Below are 22,931 nucleotides of genomic sequence, written 5' to 3'. Positions count from 1 at the left end.
TGTAGCCCCACACACCAGTCTGCGGGCAACAGGAGTGAGAGCAAGCTCACCTTGCCACCCAGAGCTGGTCCACGTGCCAGCAGCATCGGCTCTGGCCCGACTCCAGAATCCGAATGTGCATGTCACCAGGGACCCAGGAGCTTCATGAACACATGACATGTGCGCAGTGCCGAGGACACTCTGAACACTTCCACGTACGTCTGGGGTGTAGATAACTCTGAGATGATTAACCTTGTCTCTAACAATCTTTAACCAGGAAAAATGCTGGTTGAGGGGAAGGGGGACCCTACAGAATAAAAATTTAAGACACGTAACAGCCAAATGCAATGTGTGGATTCTGTTTAGACACCGATTCAGATAAATCAACTGTAAAAAGGCCTTTCAAGATAATCAGGGAAATTTGACCGTGAACTGGCTATTAGATGATAGTAAGAACTCGACATTGTTAGGTGTCATAACAGCATGGTGATTTTAAAGTTTGTTTTTTAAGTCCTTACTAGTTAGAGATGCATATTGCAGTGCTGATAAGTGAAAATGTCCTCTGATCTGGAATTTGCTTTAAAATACTCCAGAGGAAAAAAATTCGTTAGTGTTAACAATCTTTTTAAAAGAAAAAAGACTGGAGTTCATCACACAATTCTCCAGTTTTGTGTGCTTAACATTTTCCATAATAAAGAGTTCCTGGAAGTGAGCGGAGGGGGAGAAGCGGAGACAGCGCATCTGGACAACTCCTCCAAGGTGCTGGGTGCAGGGTGATAATGATGGCCCACTTTATGGGGTGTCTGTACGTACCCGGGGGCTGTTCTCAGCACTCTAGATACAGCATTTCATCTCTGCAACTACTCCATAAAGTGGGTGCTATCATCCCAATCTTGTGGCTGAGGAAGTTGAGGCAGAGAACAATTAAGAAGTTTGTCCAAGGTCACAAAGCAAGCGAGTGGCAGAAAAGATGAGCCCAGACAGTGGCTCCAGAGTGGAGGCCTGTAAACACCACACTGTAGGGCTCCTCAATGGGAAAGCATTGGCAGTTGCTATGATCTAAGTGTGAACCCTCAAAATTCACATGCTAGAACCCCTACAGCCAATGTGATAGTATGAGGAGGTGGGCCTTTAAGAGGTGATTAGCCATGAGGGTGAATCTCACAAATGGGAGCAGTGTCCTCACAAAGAGGCCCCACGGAGCTGTATTGCCCCGTGTGCTATGTGAGGATGCCGTGAGCAATCTACAACCCAGAAGAGGGTCCTCACCGGAAACCCACCGTGCTGACGTCCAGATCTCAGACTTCCAGCCTGCAGAGCTGGGAGGAGTAAATGTCAGTGGTTTATGAGCTACGCAGTCTGCCGTATTTTGTTTTAGGAGCTCAAACAGACTAATAGAGTGGTCAGCGAGGGGCTAGGGCAGAGGGGCTGGGCTCCAGTAGGAAGGCAAAGGCTGGAGCCCCAAGAACCAAGCTTCCCGGGGACAAGAAGATGGGCTCCAGTGCCAGGAGGGGCTGAGGGCAGATGGGGACAGCTACGGGCCTTGTGCCTGGCAGCCCACTGCCTGCAGTAGGGAAGCACCCAACAGGAGCGCCACCTGGTGCCAGAAACACCAACAGCCACACCCTTTCCCGGAGTGCCTGAGGGGTGCTGGTACAGGTAAGGCCTCATCTACGCCCTGCCATCCTGCCGTGAGGCAGATGCCACCACCACATCCCTGCTTCACAGACGCCGGCCCTGGGGCCTGCTGACCTGCCAAGGCTCACCCAGCTGAAGAGCAGTCCACCGAGGTGACCCAGGCCCCGGGAGCTCCAGACCGGGCTGCTGCATTTTCCCCATTGTCCCACTTGTCTCAAGAGTATTCCTAATTAGTTGCTGGGAAGCATTCTTTTGCTAGGTCCTCACATTTTAAAAACGAGTGTATGCAAAAACAGATGAAACCCACATTAGGTCTACAGTCTCTTAACTGCACTCTCAGGCATCGAGTCCCCAGTTTCCGTGATGCAGCGATGTGGCTGTCTTCCCATGTGAGATGTTACCCGGGGGTGGAGCTGGCTGATGGTGCAGGGGACCTCTCTGTGTGAACTTTGTATGAGTAAATAAGTATTTTGAAATAAAAGGCTTAAAAAGAAAACATCGCATGCCAGAGATGAAAGGACCGAATGCATCATACTGGGTGAGTTTAACTACTTTTTCACGACAAAACAGACTCTCCTTCAGGGTGCGGCCTCAGTTAAATCCAGGCTTCCCTGGCAGCCCACTTCCTCCTGCCCACACGCCCACACCCGCCTCCTCACCCCGCACCCACGTGCCTCTCCTGTGCTCCCCTCCTCTCATTTTCATCATCTTCACTTCCTTCTCCCTCACCTGCTGAGCAGTGGAAACAACCAGAAAATGGCCGTGCCAGCCGGTCCCCAGGGCCAGCGTGGCCGTCACGGGGCACCTGCCGGCCTTGGCCCTCTGGGCTCCTCTGGGCTCGTGCCCCGCCCCTCCTTGTCGTCTGTTCCATTTGAACACATCAAGATTCTTACAAAGGAACAGATCAGGAGGAATTCTGACGTTATCGTGTTTGGAAAGGCCCCAAGGTTCAGGCGTCTTTTTATCTTGTTTCCTGGGATTTGCTGCAATCACTCGCCAAGTATAACCACATGTTACTTCTCACAGAAATCGATTTGCAAAGTCACGCAGGGAAACACACAGCAAACCCCGCCACTCTCAGCCCTCTGACTTCAAGGAGAGATCTGCCGGGAGCAGCTGCGGCAGCGACAGAAATGCGGGTGCTGACACTTCTTTTAAGTCTTTGTTTTTCGCCTTTAGCGGCTTTTTACTTCCACGCAGGGGAACGAGAGGAGAGATGCATACTGAAAGACATCCCCAGCGACACCTTGGTAACAGGTAGGTGGGTGGGTGTCTGCTGAACGGTGGACACAAGATGCCATTCCTGTCCTTAGGCCGATGTGACGCATATGTTATCCAGCAGTGAGAACCACGTGAGACGGTCTTCCCCTGAGATAGTGTGACACCGTACAGTCCAAGCTTGATTTGGTTTCCTAAGGTCAGGTTTCCTTAGGTAAAAGAATCTCTGATGTTGTTAATCATGCTAATTGTGGTGAATTCTCCAAAGATCTGTGCGGTCTCGAGACCAGCCTAGTGAAACAGGACAGAACAGCAGAAGTTGATGTCTCTGAACTTCAGCCCCCTGGAGCTCCACAAGGCCCTGTGGGGAGGAACACCGTGCGGGGGGAAAGCCTGCATGCGCAGAGGTGAGACCGCCCCCAAGCCCAGTGCCCGTGGGGCCTGCATCACCAGTGAGTCCTGTGCATTTCCCACTGCCACCAAGGACACACCCGCGCAGCTGAGCTTGACTGGCCGTCTGGGAAGGAAACTGGTGCCCACCGTCTCAGAATTGTACAGAGAATCCAGTATGATATTTAACACTCAAGTCGGGCTGACACCAAATTCTGTGACTTTAATGAAAAAAAAAAAAAAGCAGCAGGGCCTAGCCCCGGCAGTACTCCCCGAACGTGCTCGTCATGAGCTTGTTTGTCCCGTCTGATCCTGCGCTGGGAAGTCAGATTCTCCCTCAGTTTCTCCCGGCCATCACACTCGGGTGTTCTGCGGCCAGGAGTGATGGCCCAGCCTGCGAACACTCTAATACACGCCCAAGGGTGGAGGCAGAGAGGGGCTCCGTGTGAGGCAGAGCTTTGGAGTGAGCAGAATGGGGAGGCAGATGGGGGGCCGCTGGGCGGCTCCGGGCCCCATTGCTGCTGAAGTTACCCTGCTGGGGGCTGTGGCGAGCGACTGGTACCGCCCAGATCCAAACCCCAGCTCTGCCTCGTGGTGGCTGTGTGCCCTTGAGCCAGCTGCTTAATCTCTCTGCCTCATTTCTCAGGTGGGACAAAATGAGACCTATTCCTTCTGTTTGTGATGAAGACTGAATTAATGTCTGCAAAGCTTAGAAGCCAGCCACACACCCAAAGGTGCTGTGTGTGCTCAGAGTCCTGCCCCTCTCACGCACTCCAGATCCAGGGTGAGGAGCTCTGTGGCAGCAGGTCATTTTCCTAGTAACTTGGAAATGTTTCAGCTCACATTTGAGGAGGGAAAGCAGGAGTGTGAGGGCCAGGAGCAGCCTGCCCACCCTGCCTGCTGCCTCGTGCCCACCAGCTGGAGGGCCCTGACCCAAGACACACCCATGGCAGTGAGACCGGGGAATCCCTGACCCACTGGACGGCCCGAGGCAGGAAGGCAAACGCAGCAAGATGGCGCTCCGCACGGCAGGCTCGGTCCGGCCGGCTACTCCTCCCGAGTCCAGAGCTGCTCTGTCCCGCCCTCTCCCCGTGCACGTGCAGGGTGGCCCTTCTCTGACTCCAGGCACCCGCCCCCACCTTCCCAAGCCTCTGTCTCTGTCCTTCCCACTCTGCAGTCTCTTTAGCCATTACTCCCACATAACCTAAAGCCACTGAAATTACAGGCAAATTTGGAAACATGTTAGGCCATTTAAAATAAGAGATGGTCCTGAAGTCCCAGAATGTATAATATGCTAATAGAGAAGAAATAGGAAAAAATGCTTGATTAATCAAAAAAGGCAAGAAAAAAGGGATAAAGGAACAGGAACAAAGAGGTAGGTGACAAACAAGCTTCAGTATATCAGGCTTAGACCCAACTACATTTCACGCCACATCACGTGTAAATGCACAAACTCTCCAAGGAAAAGACAAGAACTGTCAGACTGGATCTGAAAACAAAGCAACTGTATGCGGTTTCCAAATGAGACACTTTAAATATAAGGAAAGGTTCAATGGAAAAGAATTGGAAGAGACACACCATGTAAATATGAACCAAAAGAAAGCGGAGGTATTCAAAGCAGACTTTAAAAAGATAAATTCCTAGAGTTAAAGAGATGCACAAATTACTGACACTGGGTTTAGTACTAGAGGCATGGTTTGGAGGAGTTTTGTGCTTGACTGTGGTGAACTTCTACAAGAATTTTGAGCACAATAGACCATCAGTTAAGCCTCTATTCTTGTCATTATTTTTCCTTTAACTATGGTTGTATCTTTAATCATAAGCCCATTTGCTGTGCCAAATAATACCATAGCACACACCAAAATACATGTCTTCAGCATTTCTTTTAAGAGCCCCTTTTATGAAAACATTTCATTGCATATTTATTCTCGGCTTCTTTTGTTCATTAAGTGCTGCGAGCCCATTCCTACAGCCAGGAGCTCGGCTCGGCTCTTCTGCTTGCCACATTCACACAGACCTGGCTTGGGGCCTCTGCGTGTCCAGGCTGCCTGTGCTGCGAGGTGGCAGCTCCTGCCCCCTGTCCCTGAGCCACTGCAAAACAGTCGTTGCCCAGGAAATCTCTTTTGCTTAGTGCACACTCGGTGGTAAACGCACATGCCAAACGCTACTTGGTTAAGAAGTGTGATCCAGAATAAGCTTGTATTTAATTTTTAGATGGCCATTAAAATTAAAAAACAAATTTCAAAATTTCCTGGACCATCCAGGCAGGTCATACACCAGCTACGTGTCATTTCTCTCTTCACAGCTCTGAGGTCCAGTGGGGTCTAATGAAATACACCCACCTAGAAAGTCCAAGTCCAGAGAGCAGCCTCAGAGCCAGTCATCAGAATCTACCAAAAAGTATGTTTTTGCTCACTGGACTAAAGACATACTTACTGCAAGGCATTTGAGGAATTAGCCTTCTGCCTTCCCAAGGCGGAGGCAGCTCAGCACCAGAGGAGGACAGAGTCGAAGACCGCTTGGCCTTCCCAGCCGAAGGACCTGGAGACCTGCACCCCGCTGCTGTGTCTGGAGAGTGGAGCTCATACTGGCTGGAGAGCAGCGATGCACCTGCCATGACCGTGGCTGGCCTCGGGTGCCCTCCGATACCAGTTCCCACCTGCCTGGACTCTGTCTCCAGCTCTGCCAGCTCGGCCTAGCAGTGTCTGCCCGAAGCCACCCAAGAAGCAGGTGTGGCTCTAATGCCGGCTCAAACGCCTCTCTGAAAGGGAGGAACTTGCCCGGGAAGCAGAGGAGGCCCACGTTCCCCTACTGGAGGCCGAGAGGGGGACGGAACAGAACCATGCCTGTCAGGCCCCTGAGCCGAACGCAGGATAAGAGGTCGTTGCTTTGTGAACTTGCTTAGAGATGTCAGAGTCAGATATAGTCTGTATTTTGACATTGTTTCAAATTCCAGAAAGTCTTTAATAAAAGAGGGAGCAAGGTCTTTCTTTCCAGGACAGACGAGGATTGGGGAGAGAGCCCTGGGGGGGCAGCTGTGTACGTGCTGGCCTCATGAGTTTAAAACCATTTATTCGCTGGTCCTTGGAGACACTTTTTAAAATAAGGCTGTTAGTCCTCATAAAAGGCAGGTACCAAGAGAAAGGGAGAGGCACTGTGGACACAGTGATCATGATGTGGGGCACGGTCATAACCAGAAAAAAATTAGAATTTGGAACTATAGAAATTTTGCCTCTGGTGGCATCCTTTCAAAGAGTCCCCAGATATGACTCTCACACTCTGCCAAACTACCTGGGTTTTTTGTTCTTTAATTCAGAGTGCAAACCTCACAGAGACAGGGAGATGGGCAAGGTGTGGGCGCCCAGCAAGGGTGGCTATGGGTCTCTGCTGCACTGTGGCAGCCCCCGCTCACATCCTCATGGGAGACCGCATCCCGCTCAGGGGCACCTTCTGGGCTGCTCTCTGCAGCCAACCCCAAGCTGAAGATTCAAGCACAAGTACCCCATTAAGGAGATGCTTCCAGGGGAGAGAGGGACAAATGCTGGGCCAGGTGAGGCTGCAGGTGAAGCCCAGGGGGGCCTGAGCCCGGGGGGCTCAGGGGCAGGAGAAGAAGCCACTGCAAACACACAACCCCACACTCCACATCCGGGCAGATGCCCGAGGGGACAAAGGCCGGGACCCATGCACACCGCATGTTGTTCAAACAACAGCCAAAGGTGGGAGCGACTCAAGTGTCACCCAGGAGCAGATGGACAGATGCATGGGAGGTGGTCTGTCCACACAATGAAACATTCCATCACAAAAAAGAATGAAATGAATAAAAATGAAATTATGACACGTGCTGCAACATGGATGAACCTTAGGGGCATGATGCTAAATGGAATAACCCATCACAAAAGGGCAAATGCCGCATGATCCCACTTATATGGGGTCCCTAGAGTGGTAACATTTCGAAGGCAAAAAGTGGAACAGAGGTGCTGGAGCTGGGGGGAGGGGAAGGGGCGTCACCGCCTGAGTGCGGGCAGGGCTGGGAATGACGAAGCAGTTCCGGGAATGCAGTGGCGACAGGTGCACAGTAGGGCAAACATACTTAATGCCACTGAATTGTACATTTAAAAAATGGTTAAAATGTTACATTTTGTTATGTATATTTTGCCACGATTTTAAAGAACCTAAAAAAATAGTTGGGTAAGATATCCCAGAGTTTGTCTCAGCCCCAGGCAGAGGAGCTGGGCATTTGCCGCATGTGCCATTGGCTGGCTTTAGGGCACAGGCTTCTAAAGCCCCCGGGGCCCTTCCTGTTCTCTGTGAGTGCCCCCTCAGGTCACAGGCCACAGAAAGCACGCCAAAGCCAGGGGCGGGCAAACAGAGCTGGAAAAGGACCTGGAGGGGCCGGTGGGGCAGTGTCCACCCTGGCGGTGCTGGCTTGAATCATGGCCCCTTTGCTCCCTGGCCAAGGGAGAGTGCCTTGGCCTCCGGGGCGACTGATTTCTCCTGACAGACCCTTTGCAAACACCATGGTTTCCAATGATGCCAGTTTGAGAGAAGTGTCTGCACACCCAACCTCTTCTCCTCAGTGAAGTGAAGAAATGGCAGATGTCTGAGGTTAAACATAAAGGGACAGGTGTGCTCAGCCTCTACAGCGCAGCGACAGCCAGCATGGAGGACTGCCCAGCACCCATGAGACAGAGAGATGGGCTTCCCAGGAGCAGGGACACAAATAGACAGACCAGTGGAAAGGCACTCGATCTGTATTACCAGGAAAACCCGAGCCAAGCCCAGTGAGATGCAACCACAAGCCCACCAAACCCCGAAATGGAAAAGAAGGTACCGGGTGTGCAGGCACATTGGGCCTCACACACACCAGGCATGGGCATCAACCACGGCTCTGGCATCCACTGAACCTGGACGGCAGGTACACCCTGAGACCCAGGTAAGTGCAGGAGATTCCCGACAGAAACTCATATGTGTGTTCACACGCACATAAATCTTCATGGCCAAAAACGATGCTGTCCTGATGCCCCCACTGGGCAAGTGCAGGTGACACGGTCACGCCCCTCCCCCCCCCGCCGTAAGATGCTGCTATGCAGCAAGGACAACGGGAAGCCCACCCCTCCAGGAGGCGACACGAAGACACGCGGACTAGGACTGCCACAAGAGGTCACACGCTCACACAGACAAAGGCAGCCTTCTTCAGCGGCGGCCCGTTCGGCGGGTTGCACAGTGAGGGGCGTCTGGGATGTGCACATATTGCCAGGGGTTCGGTTTCCACACTTGCTGAGCTGAGCTCTGAGGCGGTGGGTGCCGTACGTGGTGCGTGTGGCCGCCTTCTGTCGGCAGCACTCCCTCCGCACGAAGTCCCAGCTGGGCTAGGGTTCCTGGAAACTGGGCTGCCCCAAAGCTTAGCAAGGACTACGTTTTGGTTTTAAACACACAAACACACGGCGCCCAAGGCTGTGGCGGGAGTGGTGTGGCTTGTGGTGAGGGCCAGGGCCCTCGAGGCAGAATCAGGCTGAGTCTAATCCTGGCTCCGCCTTCACCAGCCGGGTGGTCTTAGGGAAATCGCCTGGCCCCTCTGCCTTGGCCTCATCTGTAAAGGTCGGTATTATCACAGGACTTCACTGGGCTGTAGGACTCACTGGGAGTGGAGGGAAAACTGCACATCTAAAGCCCAATACTAACGTAAGAATAGTTACCAGGCGCTGACATAATGCACGAAGCAGTTTACAATATTAACTCGCTGACTCTTCATACCTGAGACATCCCGTGGGGACAACGAGGCACAGACCGGCTCAGTGCGCTGCCTAAGTGTCCCTGTTCCTGGCCAGAAAGCCCTGCGGCTGTCGTGGCTGGAGGTGAGAAGCACGGACAGGCAGCCCGCTCCTGTCCTGCCGGCCCCACGGACCACCCCGAGCAGGCTGACTCTGCCGCCATCTGGTGGCAGCGAGGGGCATGACCCCTCGCCTTCGCGGCCCTGCCAGCAGACCCTGTTGGAAACCACTTAAACCCAGCCTCACTCATTCCAGGAACTCAAGGCGATATGCCAGGAACAGTGGCGTCTTAAAAACGGGCCCAACTGGCCCTCATCAGCTCAAAATCCCTTCCTGAACTCCTGTGGCACACCCTCTCGCCCCACAAGTCCTCAGTGAGCTCGGCCACAGGGCAAGCCCCGCCCCCAGCCGAGGGCCAGGCCCCAGGCCCCACCCAGAGGCAGGTGGGAAGGGTGAGTGGGCTGCAGGCCATGTGACTCTTGGCGGTGGAAGGACAGGGAAGCCGGTTGGTCCCATATGGGGCAGGGCAGCCAGCAGAGGGGCAGGGCGGGGCGCTGGGAGAGGCTCAGGAGCAAACTCACAGAGGAACCATCCTTTTGGAGAAAGGGAGACGCACGCACAGGCTGCCACGTGGCCAGCCGCACACGTGGAAAACGCCGTGTGCCCGTCGGCCGCTCCAGCAGGGGTGTACGGCCAGGCTGCGGGCTTTTGGGTGAAGGTGGGGATACCTACACGCACCTGGCGTTTCTGTTGCTGCTGGACAGAAAGTTCTAGAAATGGCAAGTGGGTCCTTTTGGCTCAAGAAGCTGTCATACTGCCTCTCTGCTGCTTTTTTGTGCAGTTCTGCCGATTGCTATGGACTCAAGTCCCAGCAGCGTTTCACTGCGCGTATTCTGGACACTGTCTGGGGCATTTAGGACAGCTATGTTCACCTCGGGAATGGACCTTTCATCATTATGTAAGGTTCCTGTCTGTCGGTAATTTTCATTGCTCTGAAGTCTACTTTATAGAGCCACTCAAGCATTCTTCTGATTGTCCGAGTGGTATGTCTTTCCTATCCTGTTAGTTTTTTGTGTTTTTTTTTGGTATCAGTATACAATCACATGACCAACATTGTGGTTACGATTCCCCGCATTATCAAGTTGCCACCACATACCCCATTACAGTCACTATCCATCAGCATACTAAGATGCTTGTCTTCTCTGTGCTACACTGCCTTCCCCATGCCCTCCCCCTGTTACGTGTGCTAATCATAATGCCCCTTAATATTCCATTGTGTATATGTACCACATCTTCCTTATCCATTCATCTACTGAAGGACACTTAGGTTGCTTCCATTTCCTGACTATTGTAAATAGTGCTGCGAGAAACATAGGTGTGCATATGTCTTTTTCAAACTGGGCTGCTGCATTCTTAGGGTAAATTCCTAGGAGTGGAATTCCTGGGTCAAATAGTATTTGTATTTTTAGTTTTTTGAGGAACCTCCATACTGCTTTTCACAATGGTCTAATTCCACCCATTTTTTAATTGGGTTATTTGCTTTTTGGGTATTGAGGCATGTGAGTTGTTTATATATTTTGGGTGTTAACCCCTTGTCAGATATGTCATTTACAAATATATTCTCCCATACTGTAGGATGCCTTTTTGTTCTACTGATGGTATCCTTTGTTGTACAGAAGCTTTTTAGCATGATGTAGTCCCATTTGTTCATTTTTTATTTTGTTTCCCTTGTCCAAGGAGATGCATTCAGGAAAAAGTTGCTCATGATTATATTTAAGAGATGTGTGCCTATGTTTTCTTCTAAGGGTTTTATAGTTTCATGACTTACACTCAGGTCTTTGATCCATTTTGAGTTTGTTTTGTGTATGGGGTTAGGCAGTGATCCAGTTTCATTCTCTTGCATGTAGCTGTCCAGTTTTGTCAACACCAGTTGCTGAAGAGGCTGTCATTTCCCCATTTATGTCCATGGCTCCTTTATCATATATTAACAGACCACATATGCTTGGGTTTATATCTGGGCTCTCTAGTCTGTTCCACTGGTCTGTGGCTCTGTTCTTGTGCCAGTACCAAATTGTATCGATTACTGTGGCTTTGTAGTAGAGCTTGAAGTTGGAAACCAAGATCCTCCCTGCCACTTTATTCTTCCTTCTCAGGACTGCTTTGGCTATTTGGAGTCTTCTGTGGTTCCATATGAATTTTAGAACTATTTGTCCCAGTTTGTTGAAGAATGCTGTTGGTATTTTGATAGGGATTGCATTGAATCTGTAGATTGCTTTAAGCAGGATGGCCATTTTGACAAAATTAATTCTTCCTACCCAAGCGCATGGGATGAATTTCCAATTATTTGTGTCCTCTTTAATTTCTCTTAAGAGTATCTAGTAGTTTTCAGGGTATAGGTCTTTCACTTCTGTGGTTAGGTTTATTCCTAGGTATTTTATTCTTTTTGATGCAATTGTGAATGGGATTGTTTCCCTGATTTCTCTTTCTGCCAGTTCATCGTTAGCGTATAGGAAAGCCACAGATTTCTGTGTATTAATTTTGTATCCTGCAACTTTGCTGAATTCAGATATTAGTTCTAATAGTTTTGGAGTGGATTCTTAAGGGTCTTTTATGTACAATATCATGTCATCTGCAAATAGTGACAGTTTGGATTTCCCTTACCAATCTGGATGCCTTGTATTTCTTTGTGTTGTCTGGTTGCCGTGGCTGGGACCTCCAGTACTATGTTGAATAACAGTGGGGAGAGTGGGCATCCCTGTCTTGTTCCCAATCTTAGGGGAAAAGCTTTCAGCCTTGAGCTGTTCAGTATAATGCTGGCTGTGGTTTATCATATATGGCCTTCATTATGTTGAGGTACTTGCCCTCTATACCCATTTTGTTGAGAGTTTTTATCATGAATGGATGTTGAATTTTGTTGAATGCTTTTTCAGCATCTATAGAGATGATCGTGTGGGTTTTGTCCTTTTTGTTGATGTGGTGAATGATGTTGATGGATTTTTGAATATTGTACCATCCTTGCATCCCTGGAATAAGTCCCACTTGATCATGATGAATGATCTTTTTGATGTTATTTTTGAATTCGGTTTGCTAATATTTTGCTGAGCATTTTTGCATCTATGTTCATCAGGGATATTGGTCTGTAATTTTCTTTTTTTGTGGTGCCTTTGCCTAGTTATGGTATTAGAGTGATGTTGGCCTCATAGAATGAGTTTGGAAATATTCCCTTCTCTTCTACTATTTGGAAAACTTTAAGGAGGATGGGTATTAGGTCTTCACTAAATGTTTGGTAAAATTCAGCGGGGAAGCCATCTGGTACAGGAGTTTTTTTCTTAGGTAGTTTTTTGATTACCAATTCAATTTTGTTGCTGGTAATTGGTCTGTTCAGGTTTTCTGTTTCTTCCTGAGTCAGTCTTGGAAGGTTGAATTTTTCTAGAAAATTGTCCATTTCTTCTAGGTTATCCAATTTCTTAGAATATATTTCTTCATAGCATTCTCGAATAATTCTTTGTATTTCTGTGGTATCCATAGTGATTTATACTTTCTCATTTCTGATTCTGTTTATGCATGTAGATTCTCTTTTTTTCTTGATAAGTCTGGCTATGTGGTGTGTGTTTATCTATTTTTTAAATTTTCTTGAAGGGGTTTATCTATTTTGTTAATTTTCTCAAAGAACCAGCTCCTGATTTCATTGATTCTCTCTACTGTTTAATTCTCCTCAATTTTATTTATTTATGCTCTGATCTTTATTATGTCCCTCCTTCTACTGACTTTGGGCCTCATTTTTTCTTCTTTTTCTAGTTTCATTAATTGCAAGTTTAGACTGTTCATATGGTATTGTTCTTCTCTCCTGAGGTAGGCCTCTACTGCAAGGTATTTCCCTATTAGCACAGCCTTCACTGTGTACCACAGATTTTGCGATGTTGTTATTGTTGTCATTTGTCTCCATATATTGCTTGATCTCTGTTTCTATTTGGTCATTGATCCATTGATTATTTAAGAGCATGTTATTAAGCCTCCATGTGTTTGTGCACTTTTTCATTTTCTTTGCATAATTTATTTCTAGTTTCACACCTTTGTGGTCTGAGAAGTTAGTTGGTACAATTTCAATCCTTCTGAATTTACTGAGGCTCTTCTTTTGGCCCTGTATATGACCTATTATGGAAAATATTCCATGTGCACTTGAGAAGAATGTGTATCCTGCTGCTTTTAGGTGGAATGTTGTGTAGATGTCTGTCAGGTCCATCTGTTCTAGTATGTTTTTTAGTGCCTCTGCATCCTTATTTTCTGTCTGGTTGATATGTCCTTTGGAGTTAGTGGCATGCTGAAGTCTCCTAAAATGAATTCATTGCATTCTATTTTCCCCTTTAATTGTTAGTATTTGTTTCACATTCATAGGTGATCCTCTTGAAGTGATTCTCCTGTAGGTAGCATATAGACAGGTCTTGTTTTTTTATCCACTCAGTACTATATGTCTTTTGATTGGTGCATTCAATCCATTTACATTTAGGATGATTATTGATAGATATGTGTTTGTTGCCACTGCAGGCTTTTTGTGGTTACCAAAGGTTCAAGGGTAGCTTCTTTACTATCGAATAGTCTAACTTTACTCACTTAGTGTGCTATTACAAACACAATTTAAAAGTTCTTTTTTTACCCCTCCCTTCTTTGTCTACCTCCTCCACTCTTTATATGTTAGGTATCATATACTGAACTCTTTGTGCATCCTTTTGCTGACTTTGGGGGTAGCTGATTTAATTTTGCATTTGCTTAAGTAATCAATTGGTCTACTTCCTTTACTGTGGTTTTATTTTCTCTGGTGACAGCTATTTAGCCTTAGGAACATTTCCATCTATAGAAGTTCCTCCAAAGTACACTGTAGAAACAGTTTATGGGAGGTAAATTCTCTCAACTTTTGCTCATCTGGAAATTGTTTAACCCCTTCTTCAAATTTAAATGATAATCTTGCTGGGTAGAGTATTCTTGGTTTGAGGCTCTTCTGTATCATTGCATTAAATATATCATGCCACTCCCTTCTGGCCTGTAAGCTTTCTGCTGAGATGTCTGATGATAGCCTGATGGGTTTTCCTTTGTATATGATCTTTTTTCTCTCTCTAGCTGCTTTTAATATTCTGTCCTTGTCCTTCATCTTTGCCATTTTAATTATTGTATGTCTTGGTGTTGTCTTCCTTGGGTACCTTTTGTTGGGAGATCTGTGCACCTCCATGGCCCAAGAGACTATTTCCTTCCCCAGATTGGGGATGTTTTCATCAATTACCCCCTCAAAGAGACTTTCTATCCCCTTTTCTCTCTCTTCATCTTCTGGTACCCCTATAATGTGAATATTGGCCCATTTGGATTAGCCACACAGTTCTCTTAATATTCTTTCATTCCTAGACATACTTTCTTCTCTCTCTGCCTAAACTTCTTTATATTCCTGTTCTCTGATTTCTGTTTCATTTACTGTCTCCTTTACTTAATATAATCTGATTTTGAATCCCCCCATTGTGTTTCATTTCAGATATTGTATTTTTCAAACTTTTCTTCCTTGAATTCCTCCCTGAGGTCTTGAATATTTTTCTGTAGCTCTGTGAGCATGTTTATGATTTTTACTTTGAATTCTTTTTCAGGAAGACTGGTGAGTTCAGTTTCACTTGGCCCTCTTTCTGGTGTTTGTGGGATTTTGTTTGAACCAGGTTCCTTTGACATTTCATATTTATAGGTGGTACCCTGGGTGCCCAGACACTCTATTTCCTGGAGCTTCTCAATCTCTGGAGCAATGGTGTGGGTTGCAGGTGAGTGGCACTTTTGCCTGCCGGGAGGAAAGAGCTCTTTCCTGCTTCCTGGCTTCAGTGCCTGCCTCCACTGCCAGGGCCAGTGGGCCGAGCACACATGGAGGAGCCTCTATGCTATGCCCTTGTAGCTGCCATAGGCGGGGCCACCCTCTGGCTGGCCTGGCACAATGGGAGGGGCAGCAGTTTTGCAAGCTGGTGCTGACAGGAGGAAGGAGCAACAGGCTGCATATCATGGTGGGGTGCCTCAGAGCTGCATTGCCAGTGAGGGGGATGGAGTGCCTGAAGCTCCTAAAAGTTCCCAACCTGCTGGGCTGAGTGTGCCAGGACAATTTTGTCCACCTGCCCTTTCTCCCAAGCAGCAAACTGTGTGCAATCCTTGCCCCTTTAGCAGCCCTCTTGCTGTTAGGAAGTCTCTCAGACTGCCTGCCTTTCTTTTGTCCCAGAGCAGCCAGTTGTGGATGCCTGTTTTCCACAAGTGCCTGAAATCTCAATCTCTCTGAGTATTCTGCCTGTCTTAGCTTTCCAATCCCACTAATCTCCAGAGCACCACACAGTGTAGGTCTTTGCTCGCCAAGCAGACAGACCTCCAGGGCTGGGTGTTCAGCAGTCCCAGGCCTCCACCCCCTCCCTGCTCTGTTGCTCTTCCTCCTGTCGGTGAGCTGGGGTGGGGGAAGGGCTTGGGTCCCACCAGATCATGACTTTGGTACTTTATCCTTTTCCATGAGGTCTGCTGTTTTCCCCAGATGTAGGCAGTCTGTCGCAGTGTTTTTTCCTGTTGCTCTTTCAGGATATTTGCTATATTTTCATAATATATGTGGTTTTAGGAGGAGGTTTCTGTCTCACCTCTCATCTGCCATCTTTAAGCCCTTCACAACACATTTTTTTGTGTTCAACCATCAAAAAACTTAACAGGAGGAGGAGGATACAGAACTGCAGTTTCCCAGGTGTCCACCCTTCCATTTTTCTTTTTATTCCTGATATTTCAATTTCCCTGTCACAGTTCTTTCTGCTGGAATAACTTCCTTTGGCAATTATTTTAAAGCCTGTGTTCTGATGAAAAATTCTCTTAGCTTTCCTTGACCTAAGAATTTTGCCTTCATTCACCCTGAAGGAATATTTTTGGTAGAGAATTCTGTTTGACAACACTTTCAACACTTGAACACCGATCCACTTCCTTCTGGCCTCCATGTTTTTAATGAGAAGTCTGTCATCATTCATATAGTCCTCCCCCACCACCACCAACCCCACCCCTATCAGTAATGCATCGTTTGTATTTTCCATTGTTTTTTTCATCTCAATTTTGAGAAATCTGGTCTTTATGTATTTGGTTATGGCATTTCAGGAGATTATCTTAGTTTGGGTTCACTCAGCTTGAATCTGTAGGTTTATCTCTTTCACCAAATTTGGGGAGTTTGAAGCCATCATTTCTCCAGTTTATTCAGCCCTATCCTTTTTCTTCTCTCCTCTAGGACTTAGGTTATTGTCCCACAGATTCATGAGACTCTGTTTGAGGGTTGCTTTTTTTAAAATCTATTTGAATAAATTTATTTTTATTGATCTAGTTTCAAGTTCACTGACTCTCCTCTGTCATCTCCATTATTTTAGTGAGTCATTTAATGAGCTCTCAATTTCAAATTTCCTACCCTGATGTGTCCTCTTTTTTTTTAATCTTTTATTTATTTTTCTGAGGCTCCCTACTTTTCCATTTTAGTGGTGTTTAAACCTCTTGATACATTTTTATAATGGCTGCTTTAAAATTGTCAGATAATCCCAACATCTGTTATTTTGGCTTTGGTATCTATTAACTGTATTTTCCCATTCAAGTTTTTATTTTCCTGGATGTTGTTGAGTAATTTTGTAATGTATCCAAGGCATTATGAGTATTACATTATGACTCTGGTTCCTATTTGAATTGTCTATTTTAGCAGGTAGCAAACCCATGTAGATTCAGAATATACATTCCTGATGTCAATTTAGTGTCTGGGACTCTGGTCTCCTCTGCTTGTGTGCTCTCTAGAGTCAACACACTAGGTGTAGTATCCTGGGTAGATGGTATTTTATGATGTTTTTACATATAAAGAAACCAAAGCACAGAAATAGTTATTTTCTCAGGGCATACATCTAGCCAGCAGGATTAGGTCGGCTCTTTTATTATCTGTTTTCTTTTGGCTCTATTCTTTTATCTTGTTATTTGGTTTTGGTGTCTATTAACTGGGCAGTATTCCATACCATATATGAATTCCTAAATCCTTTGCTGCATTGATTCTGATTGGTTACATGCATAGGCTGCTTGGAGGTGTGCCCAAGATTTCCCAAGTAGATATAAGGATCACTTTCTCCAGCTCCTTACTTTCTGTAAGCTTCCCTTAACTCTAGTGTAGAGGGGTGCTGCCTCTGTATTGTCCTCCACTTAGAATTCTACCCAGCCCAGCTGAAGGACCCAGTGGGGAGAAGTACAGTTTCTTTCATGGTCTCATCTGGAGTACAGTGGGTATACTCAAAGGGGTTCCATTCTGCAGGATCACCTTATTCCAGATCCTTTGGCTCAAGAGAGTAGATTTTTCTTAAGCAGGCTATCTATCTATGTATCTATGTATCTATGTATCTGTGTATCTATGTATCTATCTATGTATCTATCTATCTATCTATCTATCTATCCATCTATCTATCATTTTTTAAGTTTGGTCTGCAGTTACAAACCACTATAGCACCAGGCTGGTGTTTACAGAGGTGGGTAAAAGAGAGAGCTCACTGCTGAGTCAAGCTGTGAGTTGTAAGGTCTTAGCCAGTCACCTTATCTCCACCATACAAGTATCTTCTGATACTTGCTGTATACATTTTGCCCAAGGTTTTTAGTTATAACTACAGGGTGCAGTGGATGAACCCCATCTTTTCCAGAACTGCCAATGATACCTCTTTAAAGACCTTCTTGAGATGGACCGTTCTGAAAAGTATAGAATATACATGATATACAGTTAAACTGCCAGAGGTTTACTGGGCTGGTCACTCCAAAGCACAGGCAGTGTTCAAGGGTTTATTGCAGACTTCCCATACAAGGCCATGTTCTCTCTAGGTGTCTGTGGGTAAAATTGTAACATTTCCAGAATATCTCACCTGGCTTTAGTGCATTTGCTTATCCTCAGGGGTGGAGAGAAGTTCATCTCCATGTCAGTGGGTAATTACCTGGGCAACCTAGGGAGTGTCTGAACCTGAGAGGTTAAGGGGAGGGAGCCGGCTGGCGTTCTTGCTTGCTCCTTCAGGAGCAGGGGAGAGAGAAGGCCCTGGACTGCAGTTTATAAGGAATAAATGGGTTTTAAAATTTATTTCTCCCTTTGACTGATTTCGGTTTTTAGAGGTATTTTGCCCCAGGATTTCCTCTCCCCAGACTTACAGTGTCCCCCAAAGAGAACCTCACTTTCCAGAAGCTGCCCTCTACAGTCAGCATCCAGGCAAATTTTCTGCCTCAGGTATCGGTCAGGGACTTGCCCCTGTTTGCCTTCCGGGAGGCAGTGTAGCTGGAGGTCTGGTTTTGGGCTTTGGAATCACTACTTCTGCCCCTACAACTTAGTAGCTTTGTGACTGGAGCTGTGACTTCATCTCTCTGGGACTCAGTTTCCAACTAGTAAAACAGAGATAATAGTGCAGAATCCAACACTTTACAACCTCCAGCACTAGCAACTGGCCTGAGGCACCTAGGTCATGACAATAGCCTCCTTGCTTCCATCCTTCATCCTTCTCCATTCTTTCCTACACACACACACACAAAAAAAACAATAATAATAATAAAATAACAACAAGAACAAAACATTCTTATGTGAAGCCACATCATCCCATTTCTGGGACCAGCTGCTCCCACGAATCCTCAGTGGGCTTGCAGACCCCCCTGACCCAGTCCTTGCTGTGCTTCAGCCTCATCTCATGTCGGTCTCTCTGATGGCCTCATGGAAGACACTGCTGTTCCTCGAACACCCCAAGCATGCGCCTGCATATACTCCTGCATAGGATCTTTCCCCAGATGGAGACACCACCATGCGGTGGCAAAGGAAAAGGTGTACACTGCCCGGGTCTCAGTCTTGGCTCTGATGCCTGCTAGGTATGTGCCCTTAAGCAAATTACTTTCTCTATGACTTGATTTCTTCATATATATTTATAAAAATTGTATCCGCCTACATGGTGTTGTCATGAAAATTCAAACTATACGTGTAAATTCCTTAGAATGGTGCTTGGCACATAATTAGCTCTGAATGTGATATAGAAGTATAAATATAATAAAATTATATATATTCTTACTCCCCTATGCCTGCAGGTCTTCACTCAATGTCAGAGAAGCCTGCCCTGCCTTCCCCACATAATAGCCAAAGCCCTGAGGACTAGCTGTCCTTGTTCCTTGGTTGTCCTCTCAGCATTCTTAACACCTTCCATTTTATATATTTATTTGTTTCTCTGTTTCTGTCCCTCTGAAAGCTCCATGGAAGCTACTATTCACTTCTGCCCTCAGCTCCTAGAGCAGTGCTATCCCCATGAAAATGTGCTCATTATATTACACATGTCAAATGACTGTGTAGATGAATAACCATACTTCCTCAAAGCACATTCTGAGAATAAATGAGATGGTCCAAACTTTAGGCAGAGCCCCTGGATACAGTGAAAGGAAGGGCTCTTCACACACACACACACACACACACACCTGTGCTTCAGGAATTGTGCAACGAGCGCACACGGTGCCACAGGAGGAATGCCCTGAAGGCAGGAGAACCCCCGGGGGTGTTGGAGAGGCTCTCTTGGTCCTGACTACACAGAGTTTATGTTCCAGGTGGAAAGCTTTCACAGCCTTACTTTTTACATTTTTTTTCAACAGTCTTCACAACTCTGAGACTTAGAAAGTATATGTATCATCCCCATTTTTCTGAGGGAGCTGAGGCTAGAGTGGTGCAGTAATGTGCAAAGAATGAGGACTGGAGCGAGAGCTCAGGTCTTCCTATGCACTCCAGTCTTCCCACTCTGCTACACACATAAACAGATACATTAGGCAGTCCAAACTAACAGTATCTTGTGATTTGGGTAAATCAAAAAATGTAAATTGGAAGAGGGAGATTCAAGATGGTGGCATGAAAGGTGAGACAGAGAATTCCTCACAAAACCACAAATACTACAAAAATATAGTTAATACAACTAACCCTAAAATAGCAACAAGAAAGAAGGCTGCACCAGACTGCATGCAGACCTCAGGAACAGGGCAGACCTCACGAAACAGGGTAATGCACCAAAGCCTTGATCAGGCGGGACCCAAGCCCTCCCCCCCGCCCCAGCTCACCAGCGGAGGAAGAGAAACAGGGCATGGAGGGGGTGGAAGCCTGGGACTGCTGAACACCCAGCCCTGGAGGCCTGTTTTGGGAACAGAAACCTACGCTGTGTGATGCTCTGGACGTTGGGGAGCTCAGACCGGTGGAGTGCTTGAGAGACAGATTGCAGCCATTTGTGGAGGAGGGGACCCACACCCGGCCGCTCTGGGACAAGGGAGAGGTAGGCAGTTAGAGAAGCTTCCTAGCAGCGAGAGGGCGGCTGAAGGAGCGGGGTTTGCAAGGAGCTTGCTGCACAGGGGAGGGGAGAGATGGACGAGGTTGTCTGGGTGCGCTCTGCCCAGCTGGTTGGGAGCCGTGAGGAGCTTCAGGCGCCGAATCCCCCTGGCTGCCTGCCCAGCTCCGAGGTCCCCCACTGTGACACGCAGCCTGCTGCGCCTCCCTCCTACCTGCCGGCACAGGCTCGCAAACCGGCAGTCACTGCGCAGGTGTCAGGCCAGGCAGAGGGAGGCCCCGCCTACAACAGCTAGAGATGCCAATCACAGAGGCTCACACCTGGGTGCTCGGCCCACTGGCTCTGACACCTGAGACAGGCACCACAGACGGGAATCAGGAATCATCTTTCCTCCCCACAGGCACCAACTCTGCTCCCATATGGCCCCCAACCTCACTCTAGGGGCTGAGCAGCTCCAGAGACTGGAGCTTCTGGGCACTAGTGGGCACCACACAGAAATATGAAATGTCAAAAGAACCTGGTTCAGACCAAAATATCATAAACCCAAGAAAAAGGGCCAAATGAAACGGAACTCACCAATTTTCCTGAAAGAGAGTTTAAAATAAAATTAATAAACATGCTCATAGAGGTACAGAAAAATATTCAAGAACTCAGGAACGAATTTAGGATGGAGATTCAATCATTAATAAATTCCATATCTGAAATGAAACATACAATGGAGGGATTTAAAAGCAGATTAGATGTAGTAGAAGAGATGGTAAATGGAATAGAAATTAGAGAAGGGGAATACAAAGAAACTGAAGCACAGAGAGAAAAAGAATCTCTAAGAATGAAAGAATATTGAGAGAACTGTGTGACCAATCCAAACAGAACAATATTCTCATTATAGGGGTACCAGAAGAGGAAGAGAGAAGAAAAGGGAAAGAAAGTGTCATTGAGGAGCTAATTGCTAAAAACTTCCCTAATCTGGGGAAGGAGATAGTCTCTCAAGCCAGGGAGGTGCACAGATCTCCCAACACAAGGGACCCAAGGAACACAACATCAAGACATATAATAATTAATACAGTAAATATCAAGGATAAAGACAAACTTTTAAAAGCAGCCAGAGAGAGAGAAAAAAGATCACATACAAAGGAAAACCCATCAGGCTATCATCAGATTTCTCAACAGAAATCTTACAGGCCAGAAGGGAGTGGCATGATATAGTTAATGCAATGAAGCATCAGGGCCTTGAACCAAGATACTATAATCAGCAAGGTTATTTAAATTTGAAGAAGGGATTAAACAATTTTCAGATAAGCAAAAGCTGAGAGAATTTACCTCCCACAAACCACCCCTACAGTGCACTTTGGAGGGACCCCTATAGAAGGAAGTATTCCTAAGGCTAAATAGATGTCACTGAAGGGATAGACAAAGAGTACAGAATATGATTCATAACATACAAATAATGGAGGAGGAAGAAAAAGGAGGGAAAAAAAAGAACCTCTAGGTTGTGTTTGTAATAGCACACAAAGTGAGTTATATTAGACTTAGATAGTAAGGGGATTATGCTTGAACCTTTGGTAACCACAGATCTAAAGCCTGCATGGAAATAAGTATATACCTATCAAAAATCCCCTAAATGTAAATGGTCTGAATGCAGCAATCAAAAGTCACTGGATGGATAAAAAAACAAGACCCATCTATATGCTGCCTACAAGAGATTCACTTCAAACCCAAGACATACACAGACTGAAAGTAAAGGGATGGAAAAAGATATTTCAAGCAACTAATAGGGAGAAAAAAACAGGAGTTGCAGTACTTGTATCAGACAAAATAGACTTCAAAACAAAGAAAGTAACATGAGACAAAGAAGGACATTACCTAATGATAAAGGGGTCAGTCCAACAAGAAGAAATAATTATTATAAATATCTATGCATGCAACACAGAATCACCTACATATGTGAAACAAATACTAACAGAATTAAAGGGGGAAATAGGATGCAATGCATTCATTTTAGGAGACTTCAACACACCACTCACTCCAAACAACAGATCAAACAGACAGAAAGTAAGTAAAAAGAGCACTGAACAACGTATTAGAACAGATGGACCAAAAGGACGTCTACAGAACACTCCATCCAAAAGCAACAGGATACACTTTCTTCTCAAGTGCACATGGAATATTTTCAAGAATAGATCATATACTAGGACACAAAAAGAACCTCAGTAAATTCAAAAAGATTGAAATTGTACCAACCAGCTTCTCAGATCACAAAGGTATGAAATTAGAAATAAATTATACAAAGAAAATGAAAAAGCCCACAACACATGGAGGCTTAATAACATGCTCCTAAATAATCAATGGATCAATGACCAAATAAGAACAGAGATCTAGCAATATATGGAGACATACGAAAACAATATCTCAACACCACAAAATCTGTGGGATATAGTGAAGACAGTTCTAAGAGGAAAGTATATTGCAATACAGGCTTGCCTCAGGAAAGAAGAACAATCCTAAATGAAGAGTCTAAACTCAAAATTAATGAAACTAGAAAAAGAACAAATGAGGCCCAATGTGAGTAGAAGTAGGAACATTATAAAGATCAGAGCAGAAATAAATA

The 22,931-nt window shown here is 46.3% G+C and overlaps 1 protein-coding gene across 1 annotated transcript in view; it reads left to right on the top strand.

Moving 5' to 3' along the window:
* The first annotated feature begins 2,295 nt into the window (after positions 1–2,295).
* The window catches only part of LOC118967411 (transmembrane emp24 domain-containing protein 11), a 43,413-nt gene continuing 22,777 nt past the window's right edge, over positions 2,296–22,931 (top strand). The window contains exon 1 of the mRNA XM_073236302.1: positions 2,296–2,874. Within this exon, the coding sequence (XP_073092403.1) occupies positions 2,628–2,874 (247 nt within the window). The 5' untranslated portion in view covers positions 2,296–2,627. The remainder of the gene's footprint in view (positions 2,875–22,931) is intronic.

This window comes from Manis javanica, chromosome 5 (assembly GCF_040802235.1).
Source record: "Manis javanica isolate MJ-LG chromosome 5, MJ_LKY, whole genome shotgun sequence".
Classification (NCBI taxonomy): Eukaryota; Metazoa; Chordata; class Mammalia; order Pholidota; family Manidae; genus Manis; species Manis javanica.
The sequence above is the reverse complement of the archived record's forward strand: the minus strand, read 5'-3'. Positions and strand labels throughout refer to the sequence as shown.